This window comes from Trichechus manatus, unplaced genomic scaffold (assembly GCF_000243295.1).
Source record: "Trichechus manatus latirostris isolate Lorelei unplaced genomic scaffold, TriManLat1.0 scaffold00087, whole genome shotgun sequence".
In the NCBI taxonomy this organism is placed as follows: Eukaryota; Metazoa; Chordata; class Mammalia; order Sirenia; family Trichechidae; genus Trichechus; species Trichechus manatus.
This window is the reverse complement of record NW_004444023.1, coordinates 2282084-2306587: the sequence shown is the minus strand read 5'-3', so window position 1 is coordinate 2306587 and position 24504 is coordinate 2282084. Positions and strand designations below refer to the sequence as shown.

At 47.7% G+C, this 24504-nt stretch overlaps 1 protein-coding gene across 1 annotated transcript in view; it reads right to left on the bottom strand.

The window, feature by feature from the left end:
- The window catches only part of DHX34 (DExH-box helicase 34), a 34128-nt gene extending 14333 nt beyond the window's left edge, over positions 1-19795 (bottom strand). The window contains exons 1-7 of the mRNA XM_004381611.2: positions 19452-19795; positions 17041-18022; positions 12935-13246; positions 8241-8495; positions 5254-5356; positions 3350-3567; positions 561-735 (exon numbers count right to left, since the gene is read on the bottom strand). Of these exons, the coding sequence (XP_004381668.1) occupies positions 561-735; positions 3350-3567; positions 5254-5356; positions 8241-8495; positions 12935-13246; positions 17041-17748 (1771 nt within the window). The 5' untranslated portion in view covers positions 17749-18022; positions 19452-19795. The remainder of the gene's footprint in view (positions 1-560; positions 736-3349; positions 3568-5253; positions 5357-8240; positions 8496-12934; positions 13247-17040; positions 18023-19451) is intronic.
- Positions 19796-24504: the final 4709 nt, after the last annotated feature.

Here is a 24504-nt window from a genome sequence, read left to right as displayed (position 1 = left end):
TGCTAACTGAAAGGTTGGCAGTTCGAGTCCACCCAGAGACACCTTAGAAGAAAGGCCTGGCAATTCACTTTCAAAAAATCAGCCATTGAAAACCCTACAGAGCACAGTTCTACTCTAACACACACAGGGTCGCCATGAGTCAGAGGCAACGTGACAGCAGCTGGTTTGGTTTTTGGTCCCTATTAGAAAGTGAGTCCCTGGAGGCCAGGGACTTAATGCCTGTTTTGCTCAATGCTGCATCCCCAGCACCTGGAAGATTGCCTGGTGCAGAAGAAAACCCATTGCTGTTGAGTTGATTCCGACTCACAGTGACCCTACAGGACAGAGTAGAACTATCCCATAGGGTTTCCAAGGAATGGCTGGTAGAAACTTCTGGTTAGCAGCCGATCTCTTAACCACTCACTGCACCCCCAGGGCTCAAGGCACAGAAGAGGTGCTCACAAATTATCTGTGAATGAATGAACAGGGCCCAAAGAAGGAAGAGACTTGCCTGCAGGCCGCTCAGAGTGAGTGGTGCACCCAACCCCGGGGCCCACATGATGCCCCGAGGGGCTCCTCACCAATCACCACGTCCACAGGCAGCTGGGCCAGCAGGGACCCGATGGGGGTGAGGGCCTCTGTGCTGTCCAGGGCTCCCTGGTCCCGGAGGTAGAGGATGGCGGTTTCTAGGCTGGCTGGGGGTGGGGGCTCAATGAAGGGGAAGGTTCGGGGATCCCCCAAACTCATACTCTTCATCTGAAATGACAACCAAAATGGGGTACATATGAGCCCCTGGGAGGTGTTAGAGGGGACTCAGGAATCACAAAACTTATGATACTTAAAACCCACATGTCAAGGCTATAAAGGACTAGCCCATTGTACCCAGGGTGGAAGAGGAGCAGTTGTCTGTCTGTCTGCTCAGCACTCCTGCCCCCCACCCCTGGCGGGGCAGGAGCAAGCACATGATCTAGGCTGGACCAATCATGGTTCCTCAGCCCCTGGTCATAGCAACTGACTATGGGATGAGCATGTGACCGGAGATGGGCCAATCAGAGTCCTTCCCTGGGACTTTTCTAACTGCAGCCGGGAGAGAGGAGTTCCAGCATGCTCTCTGTTGGTGCCTGGACAGGATGGAAGCCCAGAGTTATTTTTTCTATGGAAATTAGCCCATCTACAGCAGAGAAATCCCTGAATTGTTCCTAAGATGGAGCCCCCCACCCTCCCAGTGGCTACACAAATCAATAAAATCCTCTTTTCTGTTTAAGATAGTTTTGAGTTGGGTTTTTTCACTTGCAACCAAAAGAATCTCAACTCATTCAGAGAGGCAGTGAGTCGCAGGGCAAATGAAGTGATATCAGGATTGCGGGTTGGCAAAAATGTATAATGTGCGCATTATTTGCATAAAAATACAGTAGGCACTAGATAAAGGTTTTTTTTTTTTTTTATCACCATCATCATTACCATTACTATTATTAGGAGAGCTGCTGATACACAGAGGTTGGAAAGATGTGAACATGGATCCTTTATGACATCACTGATCCACTTGAAAGACCAAGGCTGAAGCCTCCGTGCTTCGGGACTTCTTGCTATATGAAACCTTACATTTTCTGTAGCATTCAAGCTGCTATTTTTTTTTTTTTCCTTTGTGTACTTTTTTCAACAATTTCTACTGAGTGACACTATGTTATGGATTGAATTGTGTCCCCCAAAAGTGTGTGTCAATTTGGCTAGGCCATGATTCCCAGTACTGTGTTGTCCACCATTTTGTCATCTGATGTGATAATGAGGTAAGATTAGCAGCAGTTATATTAATGAGGCAGGATGCAATCTACAAGATTAGGTTGTGTTTTAAGTCAATCTCTTTTGCAATACTGAGCAGAGAGACATGGGGACCTAATGCCACCAAGAAACAAGAGCCAGGAGAATAGTGTGTTCTTTGGACCCGGGGTCCCTGCGCTGAGAAGTTCCTAGACTGGGGAAGATTGATGACAAGGACCTTCCCCCAGAGCCAGCAGAGGACAGAAAGCTTTCCCCTGGAGCTGGCACCCTGAATTTGGACTTCTAGCCCCCTAAACTGTGAGAGAATACAGTTTTCTTTGTTAAAGCCACTCACTTGCAGTATTCCTACTACAGCAGCACTAGATAACTGAGACACACTGATTATCTTCAAGTTGTGCAACCATTCTCGCTCTCCTTATCATTTGACCACCATTCACATAAACTCACTGCCCTCTGAGCAAAAACTTCCCCTTTCCTCCTTCTCCCACCCCTGGTAACCACTAATAATCTTTGGACTTTATTTGCCTAGTTACATATTTCAAATAAGTGGGATCATACAGTATTTGCCCTTCTGTGACTGATCTGTTTCACTCAGTGTAAACTGTTCAAGGTTTATCCACCCTGCAGTGTGTATCAGCATTTCATTTCTCTTTATGGCTGAATGATGGGCCATTGTGTGTCTATACCACATTTTGTTTATCCATTCATATACTGACGGACATTTCGGTTGTTTCCACATTTTGTCAAGCCACTATTTTTTTAAATGGCAGGTTATGACTCTCTGGTGGGTCAGGAAACCCATGTCGTGGGTCACAACTATCATTTTTAAAAAGTAAAACTGAACGGAATAGAAAACATCAACGTGCATTACCGGTGGGAAGGGGGCTGGTTCGTGCTACGTGCGAGCCTGAGGCAGACACCTCAGCTGTTCCCACTTTCCTTTTCCTCTTACTCCTGAGCACAGAGATGACACATCCCAGCCTCCCTTGCGACTGGGTGTGGCTGGGCACTAAGAGCTAACCAGGGAAAGGTGAGTGGAAGGGAAGTGGACCATGCAAAACCCTCCCATACCCATCTTCCATGCTCTTTCCTGCTCGGCCGGCCAGATACAGACGACAGAGAGGCCCCAGGGAGATGATGGAGCCACAAGACGGAAGGAGCCTGGGTCCCTGAATAAAGGAAACTGCCTGCCAACCTGAGAACTAGAGTCCCATTGTATCAGCTGTTACGTGATTGGGCCGGTTTGTCTCCGCGGCCTAAACTAAGCTAAACTAACTAATGAGATACTAGGGGGTTAGGACATCAAATGTGTTGAAAAACCCTGGTTTTGGGCCACTTCTTGTTAGGTTTGCTGAACGCATTCTTACTGGGTTGTGGGGTTCTTCCTGACCCTGTGGATCTGGGGAACAATTCTCCCCTCTACACAGAGTTTGACATTTGGAAGGGGTGAGTCACCATCAGCAGCTTGGCCAGCCCTACCTGTGGTGGCCCAGAAACCCTGGGACAGGCTGGCACTGTCTAAATGCTTCCCGGTTCCTCCCTGGGAACTGGCAATCAGGATACAGCCCCCCCTCACCCAATCATTCCTCACCTGCAGCACCAACGCATCCAAGGCTACCCTCCGGATTTCCGGGACGGGGTAGGGGGCGAAGGCATCGTAGTCCGATTCAGCATAGAGGCGGAAGCACACGCCAGGGCCTGTGCGGCCTGCACGGCCCTTACGCTGCTCGGCACTGGCCTGGCTGATCCAGAACTCCTGCAGACGCTGCAGTTTGGCCTGCGGGTCGTAGCTCATTTCCTTCACCTTCCCTGGACGGAGGGAGGGAGAAGGCGAGCGATCAGGGAAGGGAACCTGGGTGCAGCAGGCACAGAGGGCCCTCCACATTCCTGGCATCCCACCCCTATGTTCATTCACTGACACCTTCACTCACGCCTTTATTCTACAACAACAACCAAGAGTTGGTTCTGGGCGAGGCCCTTTCTCAGGAGCTGGGGACGCACTGGTGGCCACGTCAGGCAAGTCCCCATGCTCAGGAAGCTTAAATTCTCACATGTTGTCAATTGATCCTTTCACTCCCTCATCCACACAGCTATTTGTTTAGAGGTCTTTCATTTCATGCCTCTGCTTCTTCACAGGTTCAGTTACTGAACAAACATTTATGAAGCACCAACTATGGGCCAAGGAGGTGCAAATGGTTAATGCAGTTAACGCACCCGGCTGTCACCCGAAATGTTAGAGGTTCAAGACCACCCAGAGGCACCTCAGAAGAAAGGCCTGGCAATCTATTTCCGAAAAATCAGCCATTGAAAACCCGATGGAGCACAGTTCTACTGTGACACACATAGGGTTGCCGTGAGTTGGAATCAATTTTATGTGCCAGGCACTGTTCTAGGCACTTGGGAAACAGCAGTGACGAGAACAAAGTCCTTGTCGTCTGGGGTCTAAGCAGAATACCCTATGTCGTCAATTCCAAGACCAACATTTGTGAATGTTTTATCACCTCTGAAAACAGAATGGTGTGTCTTAAAATCAATGGCATGTCAGTGTTTGACAGCATTTTAAATTTCTTAAGGGTATGTGCAATAATGAAATGTTTTGTAGTCGATGGCATCTCAGATTCAATCCAGTAAGGTAATCATCTTCAAGAGGTTCCTGAGTGATGCAAATGGTTAACATGCTTGGCTACTAACTGAAGTCTGGTGGTTTAGTCCACCCAGAGGCGCTTTGGAATAAAGGCCTGGTGATTTACTTCCAAAAACTCAGCCATTGAAAACCCTGTGGAACATACTTCTACTCTGACACACATGGGGTCACCAGGAGTCTGAGACAACTTGCTAGCAACTGGTTTTAGCATTTATTGATTGCTCACTCTGTGCCAGGCACCGTCCTCAGCACCCAAGTGTACTAGCCCATTTAATCCTTACAACCTGAGTGCGGTACTGTTATTATTCCCATTTTGCAGATGAGCAAACTGATGCATGGAGAGTGTCAGTACTGTGACCCCATTCACAGCCAGCAATGCACTCAGCCAGGCTGGCTGCTGTGTCTCCCAACCAGTATGTTGTGCTGACTTTCCAGCTTACATTCTGGTTGGGCAGGCAGAAAATAAAAATAGATCAAAAGATATAAAATATGTCAGTTCCATGAAGAGAAATAAAGCATCATAACGGAAGAAAGAGTGGCAGAAGAAGAGGGGCTTGTTTAGAGACAGCAGACAGTGCAGGCTTCTCTGGCAGGGAGACATTTAAGCAGGCACTGAAATAAGGTGAGGGCGCGAGCTGTGTGGCCATCCAGAAAGCCCTCAGCAGAGAGAACAGTAAGTGCAAAGGCCCCGAGGTAGGTGTGAGTTTGGAATATTTTGAGAAAGATTAAATGATGCCACTGCTCCACAGCCCCAAATGCCACCTACTTCCTGCTTCGGTCTAGAACATCCCCAGCCCCTACACTCCTTTCTGACCCATGGGGTGGTGGGTAGGGGCTAGGGGAGCCCTCACCAGAATCCACTACGAAGCGGATTCCATCAATGGTGACTGAGGTCTCTGCAATGTTGGTGGAAAGGATGCATTTCCGGACTCCAGGGGGCGTGACGTCGAATACCTGCAGGAGAGTGAGGAGGTGGCATCGGGGTCTCACTGATCTGTGTGTCCATGGACCTCCTGGGCACATCCTAGATGTCCCATGGGCACCTCACACCCATGTGTCGAAAACAGCCTCGGTATCTTTTCCTGAAACCATTCCTCCCCATCTCAGAGTGGCCCACCATCTACCCCATCACCTGGGCTGTCCTGGACCCTCCCTCCACTTACCCCACAGCCACCGGAACATCGTGACCATCTCTTGAATTCGTCCCCTCCTCCCCATTCTCACAGCTCTGCCCTGGTCCGGGCCCCTCTTTCCCATGTAGGTCCTGCCCCAGCCTCCTCCCTGGTCTCTGGCCTCCAGTCTCGTCCCTCCATCCTTCAGCACAAACCTAACACTGCTCCTCCACTGCTCAGAACTGTCTCATGGCTCCCCAGTGCCCCCAGGACAAAGCCCTGCTCCTTGCTGGGCCCTCAAGGCCCTGCGTGGTCCAGCCCCACCTACCTCTCCAGTCCCCTCTCCTGGCATCTCCTCCCGGAGAAATCTGAACCCCAGCCACACTGCATGTAGTTTACCAGGTGCCCCATCACCCTGTCACTCCAGGCTTTTTGCACAAACCCCTGTCTTAGCCCTAAGAGACAGTCCAGCATAGTGGTTAAGAATGGAAGTCAGCAAACTATGGCCCCTGGGCCAATCCTGCCTTTTTTGTAAATAAAGTTTTATTGGAACACATCCACGCTCATCTGGCAGTCAATGGCTGCTTTTGTGCTACGATAGCAGAACTGAATAGTTACAACAGAGACTCCGTTGTTGCGTGTCGTCAAGTTGATTCTGACTTAGAGATGCCACGTGACAGAGTAGAACTGCCCCGTAGGGTTTCATAGGCTGAAGTCTTTATGGAAGCAGACTGCCACATCTTTCTCCTGCAGAGCGCCCGGTAGGTTCAAACTGCCAACCATTCAGTTAGCAGCCAAACGCTTAACCATTGAACTACCAGGGCTCCTTAACAGAGAAACCCTATGGCCTGCAAGGCTGAAAATATTTACTCTGGCCTTTTACAGAAAGTCTACCTACCTCTGGCTAAGAGCATGGGCTCTAGTGCCAAACTACCTGGTTCAAAGCCTGGCTGGTGGTTCAGTCCACCCAGAGGTGCTTTGGAGGAAAGGCCTGGTGATCTACTTCCAAAAAATTGGCCGTTGAAAACCCTGTGGAGCACAGTTCTATCTGACACACATGGGGTCGCCAGGAGTCAGAGATAACTGACTGCCACTACGTAGCTGTGTGAGTTTGCACAAGTGTCTGTACTTCCCTAAGCCTCGTTTCCCCACCTATCAAATAGGATAACAGCAGAACCTGCCAGACAAGGCTGTTGTGAGGATTAAACGAGACGAGGTGTGCACAGAGAGCAGAACCCTGGCTGGCACACAGCAAGTGCTCAACACACATACTCGGGAACACTCTTCTCCCTGCTCCCTCCCAGGCTCTGGCTTTCTCAGATCGCAGCTCTGAAAATCCCCTCCTCCAGGAGCCTCTCCTGAATCCACCAAGACTCTGGGTTCCCAGAGGACCCTGTGCCTTCCCCAACTGTTTGTAAAACTGTTTATTACTTATCCATCTACACCAACAGGCCAGCAGCAACTGGAGGGTAAGGACCATTGGGGCCCACTGGGTCCCAATCCTCCCAGCTCAGGGAGAGGCACTAAGGAGGTGCTGAGAGGTTGTTTCTTCCATGGGTAAACTACCGAGTGGGACCTGAAGAGATCCTACCCAAGGTGACGATGTGAGTCAGCCTCCAAGACGGTCCTCAGTGATTACCACCTCCTGGAATTTAAATCATTATCTAATACCTTCCTGCTAAACAGGGCAGACTGAGTAACTAATGAGATACTGCAGAAAAGATGGTTTGTGACTTCCAAGGCTAGGTCATAAAAGATACTCTGGCTTCTGCTTTGGTGTCTCGGGGAGAGCCAGCTGCCATGTTGTGAGGATGCTCAAGCAGCCCAAAGGGGCTCACGTGAAGGGAACTGAGGCCTTCCAGTCAGCGGCCAACACCAGCATGCCAACCATCTTGGAAGAGGACTCTCCAGCCCCAGTCCAGCCTTCAGATAACTGCTGCCCCAACTGACATCTGACTGCAACCCCATGAGAGACCCTGAGCCATTCAGAACCACCCAGCTAAGCCACTCCCAGATCCCTGATCCACAGAAACTATGTAAGGGAATAAATGTTTATTGTTGTTCTGAGCTGCTAAGTTTTGGGGTGATTTGTTACACAGCATTAAATAACTAATACAGTGACCCAAAGGCCTTTCTCTCTACACTTTTGCCAGCCTTCTGTTCCAGCTAGGAAGGTCTTTCAATTTCCCCCACACACACATATTCCCACTCCTACACCTTTGCTCAAGAAGCCCCGCGGGTGCAATGGTTAGGCACTCAGGTGCTGACTGAAAGGTTGGCGGTTCAAACCCACAGCAGCCTTGTAGGAGAAAGACCTGGCAATCTGCTCCCATAAAGATTATAGCCTAGAAAACCCTATGCGACAGTTCAATTCTGTCACATGGGGTCACCATGAGTCAGAATCAACTCAATGGCGCCTACAGACAACACCTTTGCTCAAGATGCGCCCCCAACACACACAGCTGGAATGCCTTGCTCCCTCTTCTGCTGATCTAAATCCCCTTTGTCTTCAAAGCCCAGCTCCAGTGCCTTCTATCTTAACAGGAAGTTCTCCCTGGCACATGCTCCCCCACGCAGACGAGGTGAGAGACCCCATCTCTGCAGCCCCACAGTCCTGCCTTGTGAAGTCCTGTCAGTCCTGCATGTAGCCGCTCCTGCCTCCTTCTCCTTCCCCCACCCACCCAGTGAGATGCTGGCCTGCTCCACTTGCCCAGCCTCCGGGGTACCTTGTCCTGGTCGGCCACAGAGAGCGTGCTGTGCAGTGGCAGCACCACCCAGCGCTGCGTGTGGCTGGCGTAGGTCTGGGCGGCCTCCAGCACGGCGCTGATCTCTGCCATGCCGCTGAGGAAGACGAGGAGGTCGCCCCGTTCCTCAGGTGGGTACTTCTTGTCGATGGCCTCTAGCACCCTCAGGAAAGGCCGAGGGTCCAGCTTCTCTGACTTGGCCGTTGTCGGCTCCACCTCCGGCGGCTGGTACACAACCTGCGACAAGACAGCGCACCCCCAACCCCCAGGGACACACTGTTACCTCCAGCTCAGTGCGCTGGGGCGCTCCGAACAAAAGGTCCCATGCGTGGGGAAGACGGCAGGCTGACAGGGAAGACACAAATCCCTCAGGCAACAGATGGAACGCTCAAATAGAATCACTTGAGGAAGAAGGACCAAAAGACAGTGCTATGGACTGAACTGTGTCCCCCCAAAATATATGTGTTGTAAATCCTAACCTCTATGCCTGTGTTATAATCCCATTTGAGAATGGGCTGTCTTTGTTATGTTAATGAGGCAGTGCGATGCAATGAATTCCTTAATATGGTCCTTCTAGGCATGGTCTTTGTGACTCACACACAATGAATGAGTGGGGCTATGCAAATAAGGCATATGCAACCTGTGATGGCTGGGGTTCTGTGTCACCTTGGCTAGGCCATGACTCCCCGTATTGTGTGGTTGTCCTCCATTGTATGTGTTGTGGATCCTGACCTCTACATGCTGATGAGGCAGGATTGGTGTAAAGCGTGTCTTGGGTCACAGACTTGCTAGAGGGTGTGACTCAAGCCCCACCCTTACTAAAGTTCCCTGGGGTGCAGCCTGCATCTAAGTTATATGTGTGTGTCCTGGCCAGGCTCTCTCTCTCTCTGCGTCTGGATCCCTGTGTCTGGTTCCTGATCAGCTGACCTCCCCAGAGGCCTGCTGTCTGACCTGGTATTTGCCGGCCTCCACAGCCCCGTGGGCCGGCAGCCTATCGTGGGACCTGATTTCCCAGCTTCCACAGCCCTGTGGTCTGAACTGCAGGTTTGGGTTTGTCAGCTCCTGCAGCCACGTGGGTCAGGAGAAGCCTACACCTGACCCATGAATTTGGGACTCGCCAGCCTCCACAACCGTGTGAGCCACTTTCTTTATATAGTTTGTGAGTTCTGTGAGACGTTGCAGTGAATTAGGGAACCCAAAGACAGGAGGGACAGTACTGAGGGGAGAGGGAGTAGTTGATGTTAGAGATGATGGAGTGGTACAGCAGCTTGGAAAAGTTGGACATTTGGGACATCTTTAACCTCTGCCTCATAGGAACCAGCTCTGTGCTGATCCTTATAAAAGAAATTATTCGTTCAGGCAGGATTAGTGTAGGGTGTGTCTCGAGTCAATCTCTTACAAGATATAAAAGGAGCAGACTAAGCAAGCAAACACGGGGGAAGATAGATGCCAGGCCACATGGAGATGTGCAAGGAACCAGGAAACAGAAGCTGAAGAGACAAGGACCTTTCTCCAAAGTCGACAGAGAGAGAAATCCTTCCCCTATAGCTGGCACCCTGAATTCAGACTTCTAGCCTCCTATACTGTGAGAGAATAAATTTCTGTTTGTTAAAGCCACCCACTTAGGGTATATTTCTGTTACAGTAGCGCCAGGTAACTAAGACAGACATTGTATAAAGGGAACTGGATGGGGGCACAAGGGAGCTTCTGGGGTGCTGGTAATCATTGATTTTTTTTAAATAATATTTTATTGTGTTTTCAGTAAAGGTTTACATAGCAGTTTAGGCTCCCATTCAACCATTTCTACACAAATTGTTCAGTGATATTGGTTACATTCTTCACAATGCTTGAACATTCTCATTGTTTCTGTTCTGGTTGTTCCATTTCCATTAATCTAGTCTCCCTGCCCCCTTACATTTTCATCTTTGTTTTAAAGTAATTGTTGATCGTTTGGTAATGTATGATTTTTTTTTTTTTTAATCTGGGTGTTGGCTGTTGTTAGGTGTCATTGAGTCAATTCCAACTCACAGTGACCCCATAGAGTTTCCTAAGCTGTAATCTCTACAGCAGCAGATCACCAAATCTTTCTCCTGCAGAGCTGCTAGGTGTGTTAGAACCTTTCAGTTAGCTGTGAGTGCTTTAAGTGTTGTGCCACCAGGGCTCCCTGGGTGTTGGTTACATGTATTTAATTTGTGAAAATTCATTGAGCTATATACTTAGGACATGTTACTTGCCTACGTTTAGATCACTTCAAAACCAACACATTTTTATGTGGTGAAGCCAGGATTTTTTAAAAAAATAAAAAGCACCAAACCCGTTGCTGTCGATTCTGACTCATATCATTTCCCCGGAAGCGGCCTCAGTCTTTCTGTATGGCAGGCCGCACACATCCTTTCTCCTCTCTGGTGCTATCTTCATCTCTTCAGTCAAGGCTATTCTCTCTCTCTCTTTTGGAAAGCTGCCATTTTCTGAGCGTTTACAATGTGCGAGGCAGAGGGCTGAAAGCTTGTCAGACTACAAGTTAAACTGCCATAACAATAAACCAAAACAACCCGAACCAGTTGCCACTGAGTGGGCTCCGACTTGTGGAGAACTGCCGTGTTTCAGAGCAGAAGTGCACGTACACACAGGGTTTACGGGCATACGTTTGGCTGCCCAGAAGACAGACTGCCGGGCGTTTCTGACGGGAAACCACAAGGGTCGGTGCAGTTCCCTGGTGCTAGGAACGTCAGAGCTGTTACCACTTCTTGGCCCAAAGGCACAAGAGGAGGGAGTGGTTACCAAAACCAGGCACGAGAGAGCTGTGTGGAGAGAGCCGCTCTGGCTCCCTAGGATCCACCAAAAACCAAACCTGTTGCCGATGAGTCAATTTTAACTCATAGTGACCCTACAGGACAGAGTAGAACTGCCCCATAGGGTTTCCAAGGAGCGGCTGGGGGATTCAAACTGCCAACCTTTTGGTTAGCAGCAGAGCTCTTAACCACCGTGCCACCAGGGCTCCTTGGCTCCCTAGGACCCACCAAAAACCAGACCTACTGCTGTCGAGTTGATTCCGACTCATCTATAGGACAGAGTAAAACTGCCCCATTGGATTTCCAAGGTTCTAAATCTTTATGAAAGTAGACTGTCGCATCTTTCTCTCGCAGAACGGCTGGTGGGTTCAAACCGTCAACCTTTCAGTTAACAGCTGAGTGCTGTAACCACTATGCCACCAGGACTCCTTGACTCCCTAAGACAGTGGTTCTCAATTAGAGATGGTTTTGGAACCCAGGGTACACGTGGCAACACCTGGAGACGTTTTAGGTTGTCATAACTGGGCAGAGAAGGGTGCTACTAGCAGCTACTGGGTAGAGGCCAGGGATGCTGCTAAACATCCTACAATGCACAGGCAGCCCCCAGCAGCAAAAGTGACCTGGCTCAAAACATCGATAGTGCTGAGTCTGAGAAACCCTGCCCAGTGAGATGGCAGAACAATGAGAAAGGAGGAACCTGGGTCCCTGAATGGCCACATGGTACAGAGATGCCCACCAGCCTGGACCGGCCAGACTATCATAGAAGAGAAATAAACTTCTATCTTACTTGAGCCTTTATGTTTTTGGGTCTCTTTGTTATAACAGGAGTCCCTAGGTGGTGAAATGGTCAATGCGCTCAGCTGCTAACCAAAAGATTGGAGGTTCGAGTCCACTCAGAGGTGCCTTGGAAGAAAGGCCTGGTGATCTACTTCCGAAAGGGCACTGTCATTGATAACCCTATGCAGCACAGTTCTACTCTGACAAACATGGGGTCACCATGAGTCGGAATCAACTTGACGGCAAATGGTCTGGGTTTTTTTTGGTTTTGTTACAGCAGTTTAGCCCTCTGCCTAGCACACTGTAAATGCTCAGAAAATGGTAGCTTTTAAAAAAGACAAAAAAAAAAAAACCAGACCTAGTGGACTGGTTGAGACTAGAGGACTCCCCGAGTCTATAGCCCTGAGATACTTTTCAAACCTTGAACTGAAACTAACCCTTGAGGTCCCCTTGTAGCTAAATAACAAACTGGCTAAAAAAATAATGAATATCACCTGTAGGCACTGTGCTCCTTTAAAAAATCACCTATATGAAACCAAACAGTCAACACTGATGCAAAAGCAAAGATGAGAAGGCAAGGCGGGGTAGGAAAGCTAGATAAAATGGAAACAGAATGGAAATAAGGAGAATACTGACACATTGTGAAAATTGTACCCAATGTCACAGAACAATTTGTACAAACATTGCTAAACAGGAACCTGATTTGCTGTGTAAACTTTCACCTAAAACACATATATTTTTACAAAGTCACCTATATGAGACCAAACAGCCAACAATTACTTTAAAACAAAGATGAGAATGTAAGGGGGCAGGGAAACTAGATGAATGGAAACAGAACAACCAGAACGCAAATAATGAGAATGTTCACGCATTGTGAAGAATGTAACCAATGTTACTGAACAACTTGTGTAGAAATTGTTGATTGGGAATCTAAATTACTGTGTAAACCTTCACCAAAGACACAATAAGATATCATTTAAAAAATAAAAGGAGAGAGAATGTCCTTAATTGAAGAGATGAAAACAGAGTAACAGAGAAGGGATACGTCCAGGTTTGGCCAGACACCAGGTGGGAGGTGGGGGTTGGGGAGGAGGGAGAAGCACTGACCGTGATGGGAAAGAGCCTCCCGGGCACCTGCACCACAGGGGCGCTGCCGAAGTAGCTGGAAAAGAGCGCGATGTTGATGGTGGCCGACATGAGGATGACCTTGAGGTCCGGCCGCAGGGGCAGCAGGCGCCGGAGGATGCCCAGGAGGAAGTCGTTGTGGAGGTGCCGCTCATGGACTTCGTCCACGATCAGGACCTGGTACTGGGGCAGGCTGGGCTCCCGCTGGATTTGCCTCAGGAGCAGCCCCACCGTCAGGAACACGATCTTGGTGGCCGCTGAACGCGTGCTCTCAAAGCGGATCTGGTAGCCGACCTGCAGTGGACAAGAAGAGGGTGTCTTAGTTATCTATCCATTGCCGTCAACTCGATTCCGACTCCTAGTGACCCTGTAGGACAGAGTAGAACTGCCCCATAGGGTTTCCAAGGAGTGGCTGGTAGATTCGAACTGCCAACCTTTTGGTTAGCAGCTGAGCTCTTAACCACTACACCACCAGGGCTCCATAACAGTCACAGTTAACCTTTTTTTTTTTAGTTCTTTCTACGTGCCCTGATTACTACTCTAACTACTCTAAATGCTTAATGCGTATCAGCTCATTTCATCCTCACAACAACCATGTGATGGAAGAACTATTATTATCCTCATCTCTCAGAGGAGGAAATTGAGGCACAGAGAAGCGAAGGCACTTCTCCGAGGTAATATGGCTAAAATGTGGTATTGAGAGGACTTGTATCTTATCCCCTACCTCACACCACACACACACAAATCAATTCCAGATGAATTACAAATCTAAATGTGAAAGCTTGTAGGAAAAACATAGGAGAATAACTTTATGACCTTAAAGTAGGCAAAGATTTCTTAAAAAAAAAAACACAGAGTGCTAACCATAAAAAAGAAAATGACAAACTGGATTATATTTAAATTAAAAGAAACATCTTGAAAAGACATCATGAAGATAATAAAAAACAACTCAGAGGGTGGGAAAAGATATTTTCAATACATAAATCCTACAAAGGACTCATATCCAGAATCTATAAAAACATCCTATAAATCAAGAAAAAGACGGACAACCCAAGAGACAAGTGGGAAAAAGACTTGAACAGACACCTCAGAAAAAGATCTCCAAATGGCCAGTAAATACATGAAATAGTAATCAACATCCTTAATCATCAGGGAAATATAAATTAAAAACTCCAATGCAAATTAAAATTCTGTGCCACTCCACACCCATCAGAAAAGCTAAAACGAAAAAGATTAACAATACCAAGTGTTGGTGACAACATGGAACACACCTCTGCTTCATTAACATATAAGCACTTTGCAAAATTGGTGGGATCTACTAAAGTTAAGTCCCTGGGTGACTTCCCTGGATGGTGCAAACAGTTAAATACTCAGCTACTAACTGAAAGGTTGGCAGTTTAAATTCACCCACAGAAGCCTTGGAAGAAAGGCCTGGCATTCTACTTCTGAAAGATCACAGCCATTGAAAACCCTATCGAGCACAGTTATACTCTGAAACACATCAGGTTGCCATGAGTCAGAGTCAACTAGACAGCAACTGGTTTGGTTTCGGTTTTCCTAAAGCTAAATATATATGCAGATCTGACAACCCAGCAATTCCACTCCTAGATATATACCCAACAGAAATATGTACCAAAGACATCAAACGGTAGGTACTAGAATGTTCCTAGTAGCACCATTCCCAAACTCCTCAAATTCCCCTAACAGCAGAAGGGACAAATGCATTGTGGCGTCTTCACACAGTGGATGACACAGCAATGACAGCAGTGACAGTGAACCAGTTACACCTATACACAATAATAGAGATGAATCTCACAAACCTAATGTTGAGCAACACTCCAAACCAAACCAAACCTGCTGCCGTCGAGTCAATTCTCACTCATGGTGACCCTACAGGACAGAGCAGAACAGCCTCATCGGGTTTCCAAGACTGTAAATCTTTAAGAAGCAGATTGCCACATCTTTCCCCTACGGAGCAGCAGGTGGGTTTGAACCACCGACCTTTCAGCTAGCAGCCGAGCACTGTAACCATTGCACCACCAGGGTTCCGTGAACAACATAGGCCAAATACAAAAGAGAACATACTGTATGATTCCATTTATAATTTTTTTTAAAGAAGCAAAATGAATCTATGGTACTAGAAGTAAGAACAGTGATCAACCTTGAGACTCTGAGGTAGTAACTGGAAGGGGGAGAAAAAGGGTTTGCGGAATGTTGGTAATGTTTGATTTTTTTGTTTTTTTACCCGAGTGCTGGTTACACACTATGGTATTCAAGGTATGAAAATTCATTGAGCTATGTATTCACACGTGCATTCTTCTGTATTTACCGTAAGGATAACTTCAAGAACAATAACAAAATTTTAAGTGGTAGAGCCAGGACTACAACTCTAGAAATCATTTCTCAGGAAACGTCCTCATGTTTTTCTTACGGCTGATTGAAAAGAGATTGAAAAGTGTTTAAGACGTTTCCAATTTGTTGCTGTTGAAGTACTGTAATGCGTGATGTAGCACCTCTATCATTTGGACTGTATACAAGCCAATCCGTAGACAACTTTCTAGAAGAATCATTGCTGGGTCAAAGGGTAAATGCTTTTGTAACTTTTACTGATATTCCCATATGGGCAAGCAACTTACTCCCCCAGTGTTATGGACTGTTTCCCAAAAATATGTGTTGAAATCCTAACCCCTGTACCTTAAAATATGAGCCCTCGTGGTGCAGTGGTTAAGTGCTTGGCTGTTAACCCAAAGGTCATTGGTTTGAACTCACCAGCCACTCCGCAGAAGAAAGATGTGGCAGTCTACTTCAATAAGATTACAGCCTTGGAAACCCTATAGGCAGTTCTAGTCTATCTTATGGGATTGCTATGAGTCAGAATCAACTCGATGGCAACAGGTTTACGGGTACCTTTAAATATGACCCTGTTTGGAAATAGCAGGCGTTTTCTTTTGTTATGTTAATAAGGTTACACCAGAGTAGGGAATCCTAAACCTAATCACTTCCCAGGTATAAAAAGAACAAAACAGACACAGAGACACACAGGAGGAAGACAGACTACATATGAGGACCCATCTACAAGCAAAAGAACGCCAAGGATGGCTGGCAAAAAAAAAAAACCCTAACCCATTGCCATCAAGTTGATTCTGACTCATAGTGACCCTATACTGCCCCATAGGACTTCCAAGGAGCAGGTGATGGATTCAAACCACTGACCTTTTGGTTAGCAGCCAAGTTCTTAACCACTAAACCACCAGGGCTCCAAGGATCGCTGGCAGACAGGAGAAATTAGGAGAGAGGCTCACAGAAGGAATCGACACAGCAGAGACCATGATCCATACTTTTAGCCTCCAGAACTGTGAGAAAATAAATCTCTGCTCTTTAAAGCCAATCCACTTGTGAAATTTTTTTTATGGTGGCACTAGGTAACTGTCTTAGTTATCCGGTGTCGCTATAATAGAAATACCAGAAGTGGGTGGCTTTAACAAACAGAAATTTATTTTCTCATAGTTTAGGAGGCTAGAAGCCCAAATTCAGGGTGCCGGCTCTAGGGGAAGACTCGCTGTCTCTGCTGGCTCTGGAGGAAGGTCCTTGTCTCTTTTGAGCTTCTGTTCCTCGGCCATCTTTAAGAGGCATGGCATCTCTCTTCCCCCATCTCTGCTTGCTCGCTTGGTTGAGCTTGGTTGCTCGCTCAATCTTCTCTGTTCATACCTCAAAAGAGATTGACTTAAAACACATCTTATGCTGCCTCACTGACATAACAAAGAAAACCCATTACCAAATGGGATTATAACCACAGATACAAAAAAAAAAACAAACTAACAGTTGCTATTGAATCGATTCCAACACATAGTGACCCTATAGGTTGGAGTAGAACTGACCCATAGAGCTTCCAAGGAGCGCCAGGTGGATTCAAACTGCCAACCCTTTGGTTAGGAGCCCTAGCACTTAACCACTATGCCACCAGGGTTTCCAACCACAGGTATAAGGGTTAGGATTTATAACACATATTCTGGGGGGACACAATTCAGCCCGAACAATAAACACCAAGGTCCAGCTGGGAAAGCTGGAACCCTGTATGGCCTACTCACCTGTGAGCCATACTGACTGAGGCTCTCAAAGCCGACGCGCTTGGCCAACGAGATGCAGGCGATTCGCCGGGGCTGGGTGCACGCCACGTGACTGAAACCGGCAGCCAGCAGGTACTGGGGCACCTGAGTGGACTTGCCACAGCCCGTGTCACCTGCTACCACCACCACCTGGTGCTCCTTCAGGGTCTGCAGGATACGCTTCCCATACTGGGCAATGGGCAGTGCCACTCGCTCCCGCTGCAGCTTGGCCAGGCGCCCGAAGGCCTGCTTCTGGCCAAAGTCCAGGTAGTGCAACAGGGCTCGGCGGAACTCGGACACTCTCTCCGGAGGCAGACGCCTGCCCAGCTCTCGAGAGCCCCGTGTGTTGGGGCCAAGGACGGAGAGGTTGATGCGGTAACGTGGGTCATAAGTAGGAGGCAGGTCAGCCAGGGCTGGGACGCTATGCTTGGGAGGCCCAGGGTCTTTCTCCTCCTCCTTCCGGGTTGTCTTGAGATTCTGGAATCTCTGCAAGCGCTCAAAGAAGGCCCAGAACTTCTGGCACTCCTCAGAACCCTGGCGGATATAATCCTCATCACGAAAGAAGGCGTCCTCCAAGAGGCGACGTGTTTCTGGACAATTCCAGTCCCATCTCTCTGGGGTCTCTTTCTCATGGGGAGCCCAGTGGCGGTCTCGGTGACTCCTACCCTCCCTGGTTCTGGGAGGAGGCATCTTGCTAAGCACAACACTGTCGCAAATCTGGCCTCAGTTCTGATCACCTGGACTGAATATTCTCATCCATTTCCTATCCTAAAGCTAGCAGTGAGAAGCCAGTGCCCGCAAATATGGAACCACTTTCTCTTCAAAGAGCTAATTTTCCTCCTCACTGATGGAAATGGTCCACCACAGGTGACAGTGGCCAGGGGTCTGTATCAAGCTGGTGATACACAGGGTACCTCACAACTTCTGGAGTGACGTCTGGGTTGGACACAAGTTCCCTGAATGCCTGGGGAGGGGAACAGAAGATGTTCATTCATTCATTCATTGTTAGAAACATTTACTGAACACCTACTCAAGCTAGTGAATAAGATGGACGAGCATGGGCCCTCACCGAGCTCACGGTCAAATGAGAGATGGACACATCGTCAGACTAGGACAATCCAGACTGACTGGACTGTGATTGTCAAGGGAGAAGCCTGACCTTGCCTGGGAATCGGGGAAGACATCCCCAGAGGAGAGGATGTTTTGGAGATTTCTCCTGAAGGAAAAATGGAAGAGGCCACATGGCCAATCAACAACAGAACACTGCTCCAGTAATATGACAGAGATGTGGCATAATGAAAAGAGTTAAGGCAAGGGTTCTTAAGCTGGACACTGAGCTTCAGGATACCTGGGAACCCTTTGAAGTGAAATGTAACATTTGGCAAGTGCTGCGTTATGTACGTGCTGGTTCTGCCTGCCTGGCACATTCCTTCTCCCTTCTTCTGACAATAGTACCCACTTTCCTTCGGAAAACAGCCTTCCCCAATTCCACACGGTTCTTCCTGATGGCCTGAATGTCAGAGAAGCCCTACTGGTTGTACAAGTGACAAAGGCCTGGCCAACCATGGTAACTTTGTTGCTGTTAGCTGTTGTCACGTTGGCCCCAATTCATGGCGACCACATGCGCAACAGAACTAAACCCTGCCAAGTCCTGCTCCATCCCCACGATTGGTTGGGACTGTTGTGATTCATAGGGTTTTCACTGGCTGTGTTTTAGAAGTAGATTGCCAGGCCTTTCTTCCTAGTTTGTCTTAGTCTGGAGGCTCTGATGAAACCTGCTCAGAATCACAGCAACATGCAAGCCTCCACTGACAGCCAGGTGGTGGCTGCACATGAGGTGCATTGGTTGGTAATCAAACCGGCTCTTCTGCATAGAAGGTGAGAAATTCTACCAGTGAGCCACCACTGCCTCTACTCCCCTTTAACCAATGATTGGTCGAAGGAGTGGACACGTCACCCAAGCAGGGCCAATCAGGGCCCACCTCTGGGATTTATACTTGGATACAGAGAGAAAAGCTCTAATTTTATCTATCTTGGCTATGCAAGGATGACATAAATCTGGAGCAGTAACTCTTGAACGTGATAGCCTTTCCTAGGAATCCATCCTAGAGAAACGCCTGCATATGGCACAATGAGGCACGTTTAAGGGTGATCACTGTGCAACCGAAGGGAGAAAGGAGAGAAGCGGAGGGAGAGGGAAGGAGAGAGAGGAGGAGAGCATCATCGTTTAGCGCTTGCTACTTGGTTCCCTCCAACACTCCACTTCTCAGAAAAATTTATTTGCACTTAAAGTGGGTTTTTGACCCAACTGAAAAAGTCCTAATAAAGAACACGCGCTTGTATGTGCATATTTTCTGAAAGTCCATCACTCAGATTCTTAAAGGGGTTATGACCTTAAACAGTTTCAGAGTCTTCCTTGGTGAGGGCTTTGGCATCAGGAAGATCTGGGTTTGAATCAAAGCTTCATCATTTACTAGGTGTGTGACCATCAGCAAATTACTTCCAGACCGTTTTCTTCACCTATAAAATGGGGACAACACTCATCTCAGTACAATGAAATGTTGATCAGCTAGCTTGGTACAGAGAAGCTAAGTGGTAATCAGTATTCAAGTCCAGTGACTTTCCCACTGTAACAGAGAAAATGGTGAGAGGTATCAGCGGCATTTAATCTGAAAAAATGTAGACTCAAAGGTCACAATTTGACTTCATAATGGCATTCAAACCAAACCCATTGCCATCGAGTAGATTTCAACTCATGGTGACCCCTGGTGTCATACAGTAGAACTGCTCCATAGGGTTTTCTTGGCTGTGATCTTTATGGAAGCAGATTGCCGGGTCTTTCTTCCACGACACTGCTGGATGAGTTCAAATCGCCAACCTTTAGGTTAGTAGCTAATTACAAACCGTTTGTGCCACCGAGGGACCTACCCTGCCTTCAGTCTCTGAAGGGTCATCATGGAAGAGTTCAGAGACTTGACCCCTGCAGTTCCAGAGGGATGAACTAAGGCCAACCCTGGGAGTTACTGGAGCGAGATACGGGTTTCATGTGAGGAGGAACTTTTGAACTGGCAGAGCTGTTTCCCACAGGTAGCCTGTCAGGAGTGTGCATCACTTACTTCTTGGTAAACACCTAGGTTGGATGATACCAGGGCTGCCTGAAGAGGAATTCCTGTTCTAGGAGGGAAGTAAGATGAGAAGGCCTTGGAGGGCTACTGATGATTCTCAAAAAAAGACAGGGACTGTGAAAAGGAGAGCATTTCTCAGGCTGCAAGCTCTCTGCCCATGGTGGGCCCAATTGACAAGCAACCCTCTGGCTCTCAAGGAGTCTTAAGTCACCTTTTAGATATTCTGGGTGTACTAGTTTCTCTATAACCATGTCTCTGACCATCTCTTGGTCTCTTACCCTACTTCTCCTAAGCTCACGGCCTTGAGGGGTTTTCTGTTTCCCCCTCTCTCCTCTCCAAGTTTGAGTGTCTATTTTTTTCAGTCTAGCTGGCCCACAACCCTCATCCCTTAGTCTGGTTCCATCTCTATTAATTTATGATTCTTTCTGACTCTGAATCTAATTTTTCATCTGATTTAAGTCCAACTGTCTGTTTCGTTCTCCGTTTGACTCTCTCCAATCCCCTTCAGTTCTCCATTTGTCTTTCTCATTTTGTTTGAATCTTTTTTTCTGACTCTCCATTTCTGCTTCTTCAGTTCTAACCCTCCATGGCAGTGTCTTTCTCCCTCATAATTGTATCTTCATCTCTCTCCATTTCTCCATTTAATATTGTCTCCCAATTATTTGAAGCTTTAATAATAGCTAACATTTACTGAGTGCTTACTCATGGCTTAAGATACTATTCTAAATCATATACACCATCTACATACACTCTTCGCACAACCACCCTAAGAAAACTGCTATTATCTCTCCCCATTTTACAGACAAAGAAAGTTAGTCATGGACAGGTTAAATAAGTGGCAAGTGGCAGAAGGAGAATTCAAATCTAGGGATTCAGACTCCGTTTACCCCTTTCTCCACTGTCTGGCTTTATTGTTCCATCTTAAAATTTGACACTGCCTATTCACTTCTATCTGCTTTCTTCCATTTCTCCAATTTCACTGTGTCTTCATCTCTCTCCATTTTTTCATTCTCAAGAGGGTGCTCATTTCTCTGATGTTATCTCCCATTTTCCATCCATCTTGTTCCATTCTTTTATCCCTTGCTTTCTCTCCAAGTCTCTTTCCCTCAATCCCTCCTCTCAATCCCTCTCAGGTCCGTTTTGATCAAGTTCTCCCTATTTCAGTATCTCCATCTTTCCATATCTATCTGTCTCTCCCCATGATTCAGATAAATTAGTTCCTTGAATTAAAAAGCAAACAAAAAACTGGCTATGCTTATACATTTCAGAAGATAGTAGGAAAGTCATGTTCAGAAGCTGGCTAGGCTACTTGAGGTATGATACAGAAGGAAGAGGAATTCAAACATCTGGCACATGAATCAGAAGTTTGTAAGAGGGAACAACAATTCTTGGAACACAAATGTTATCATCAGGTGCTGTGGAGTCAATTGCCAACTCATAGCAACCCCGTGTGACAGAGTAGAACTGTCCCATAGGGTTTTCTCGGCTGCAGTCTTAAGGATCCACATTAACGTCCATGGAACCAGCAGTCAAGACATCAAAGGATGTGTTGCACTGGGCAAATCTGCTGCAAAAGACCTCTCTGAAGTGTTAAAAAGCAAAGATGTCATTCTGAGGCTTAAGGGGCACCTGACCCAAGCCACAGTGTTTTCACTGTGAAATTTGGACAATGAATAAGGAAGACCCAAGACGAATTGATACCTTTGAATTATGGTGTTGGTGAAGAATACTGAGTATACCAGGGACTCCCAGAAGAATGAGCAAATGTCTTGGAAAAAGTACAGCCAGAAGGCTCCTTAGAAGGATGGCGAGACTTTGTCTCACATACTTTGGACATGTTATCAGGAAGGACCAGTCCCTGGAGAAGGCCATCATGCTTAGTAGAGGATGAGCAGAAAAGAGGAAGGCCGTCAAGGACACAGATTGACACAGTGGCTGCAACAACAGGCTCAAACACAGCAATGATTGTGAGGATGGTGCAGGACTGGGCAGTATTTCATTCTTTTCTACATAGGGTCACCATGAGTTGGAACCAACTCCACAGCACCTAACAACAATAACCTTAAAGCAGATCGCCAGATCTTTCTTCCGTGGGGCTGCCGTGTGGGTTGCAGCACCCAACGTTTCGGTTAGCAGCGCTTAACCACAAAGCCACCCGAGCTCCTCAGAAAGCAAATAACCTTGTAAAATTTGTTCTCATTTAGGCTTTACACTTTCCTTCTTGTTGAAATGTACAAATGTGTATATTCAAACGCCTAGCACAATACTAAGTCCTCCTCGTCCGTCCGTTTCTGTTCCCTAGCTTCCCTCCATCTCCCAAATGCATGGTGCGACCCCGTTTCTCTCGGCCTCGTAGTCTCTGTGAGCCTCTTGGAGTAATAACCCCTCAGGGTCTTGGTCTCAGTTTGTTTTCAGCTTCCTGACTCTCTTAACCTCCCTGAGTTTCTCGACGCTTCTTTACGGGACTCCATTTCTCTGTCTCGGGCCTCCGTCTCTCAGGCTCTGTCGGGGACGCTCAGGCTCCATCTCCGTCCGCCTCTCCTGGCCCTCGGCCTCCTCCCACGTTTCTCCTCATCTCCGGATTTCCCTCCAACCCTCGACCGGGCCAGACTAACCCCGGACCAAGGCGGGCCGACTCTGGCCGCAGCCCCCACCACTCCGCGCGCCGCCCCGCCCCCTCACCTCACTATCCGCGGCGAACGCCTCAACTTCCGGTCCCACGCGCCCCCTTCACGAGCCCAAAGCCATTCCTGCGCCTGCGCACGCCATCTTCACGCTCTAGCCCCGTCCCGCCCCGCCCCGCCCGCCTCAGAGTGAAGAGGAGCCACCCCGGGAGCGGCGAAAGCCCACGACCCGCCCTGCGCCTGCGTACAGAGCGCTCCGGCCCCGCCTCGTTTCGGGGGAAGCCTCGGAGGACGCTGCGCCCTCTAGAGGCTGGCCGAGGCGTTGCGACTAGGACTTTCAAGCGCTTTCTTCCCACGCCTCGCCCTCCCTTCCCTCAGCATGGCCACCTGCACCCCAGTATGGTCAAGACCCTGGGGTTTTAACCCAAGAAAGGAGCTATTGACTGTTAAAACAGCCTTGAGGTCACTCTCTTAATGCATCGTTCAGCCAGTCACTACACTAATAAATAATCCACCTCAACCCCCCAGCTGCCTGAGGGCAGAGGCCATTTCTGTCTTGGTCATCTTGTGTTCCCCAGCGCCCAGCACAGGGCCTGATGCGGAGTAGATGATCCCTAAATGCCATTGAATGAACGAAGAAATGAGAAAAGTGGGTCCCTTAAAGTCCTAGACATGCCAGTCATTGCTGGCCTAAGCCTTATTTTCCCCATTTACTGTTGTTATTGCTACTTGCCATCGAGTTGGCTCTGACTCATGGCAACCCATGTACAACAGAACGAAACACTGCGTGGTGCTGCACCATCTTCGTGATGGTAGGTGTGCTCAGTCCATTTTTGCAGCCACTGTGTATTTTGAGTGCCTTCCAACCTAGAGGGCTCATCTTCCAGTCTATATCAGACAATATTCTGTTGTGATCCATAGGGTTTTCATTGGTTACTTTTCAGAAGTGGCTTTCCAGGCCTTTCTTCCTAGTCTATCTTAGTCTGGAAGCACTGCTGAAACCTGTTCGCCATAGGTGACCATGCTTCTATTTGAAATGCTGGTGGCATAGCTTCCAGCATCATAGTAACACACCACCACAGTACCACAGACAGGTGGTGGTTCCAGTTTATAACACGAGGATCATACTTACCTTTCATAATTGTTGGGAAGAATAAATGAAATAGTGTGCATAAAGTACGTAAGCTTTGTTATGTTTGCTACTATACATGTGTGCTGTGGTTGTTATTTGTTGTCAAGTTGTTTTCGACTCATGGTGTTATGGATAGAATCGTGTCCCCCAGAAAATATGTATTGTAATTCCTAACGTCTACTCTTGACAATGGAACCTAACAACAACAGCATGCCTGTGGTTAAAATCCCATTTGAAAATGGGCTGTCTTTGTCATGTTAATGAGGCAAGATTAGTGTAGGATGTTATTGAGTCAATCTCTTTTGAGATATAAAAGAGATTAAATAAGCAAATGAGAGAAGCAGAGATGGGGTAAGATAGATGCCAAGACACACGGAGATCTCCAAGGAACCAGAAAACAGAAGCTGAAGAGACGAGGACCTTCCTCCAGAGCTGATACAGAAAGATAGCCTTCCCCTAGAGACAGCACTCTGAATTCGGACTTCTAACCTTCTCATCTGTGAGAAATAAATTTCTGCTTGTTAAAGCCACCTACTTGCGGTGTTTTTGTTATAGCAGCACTAGG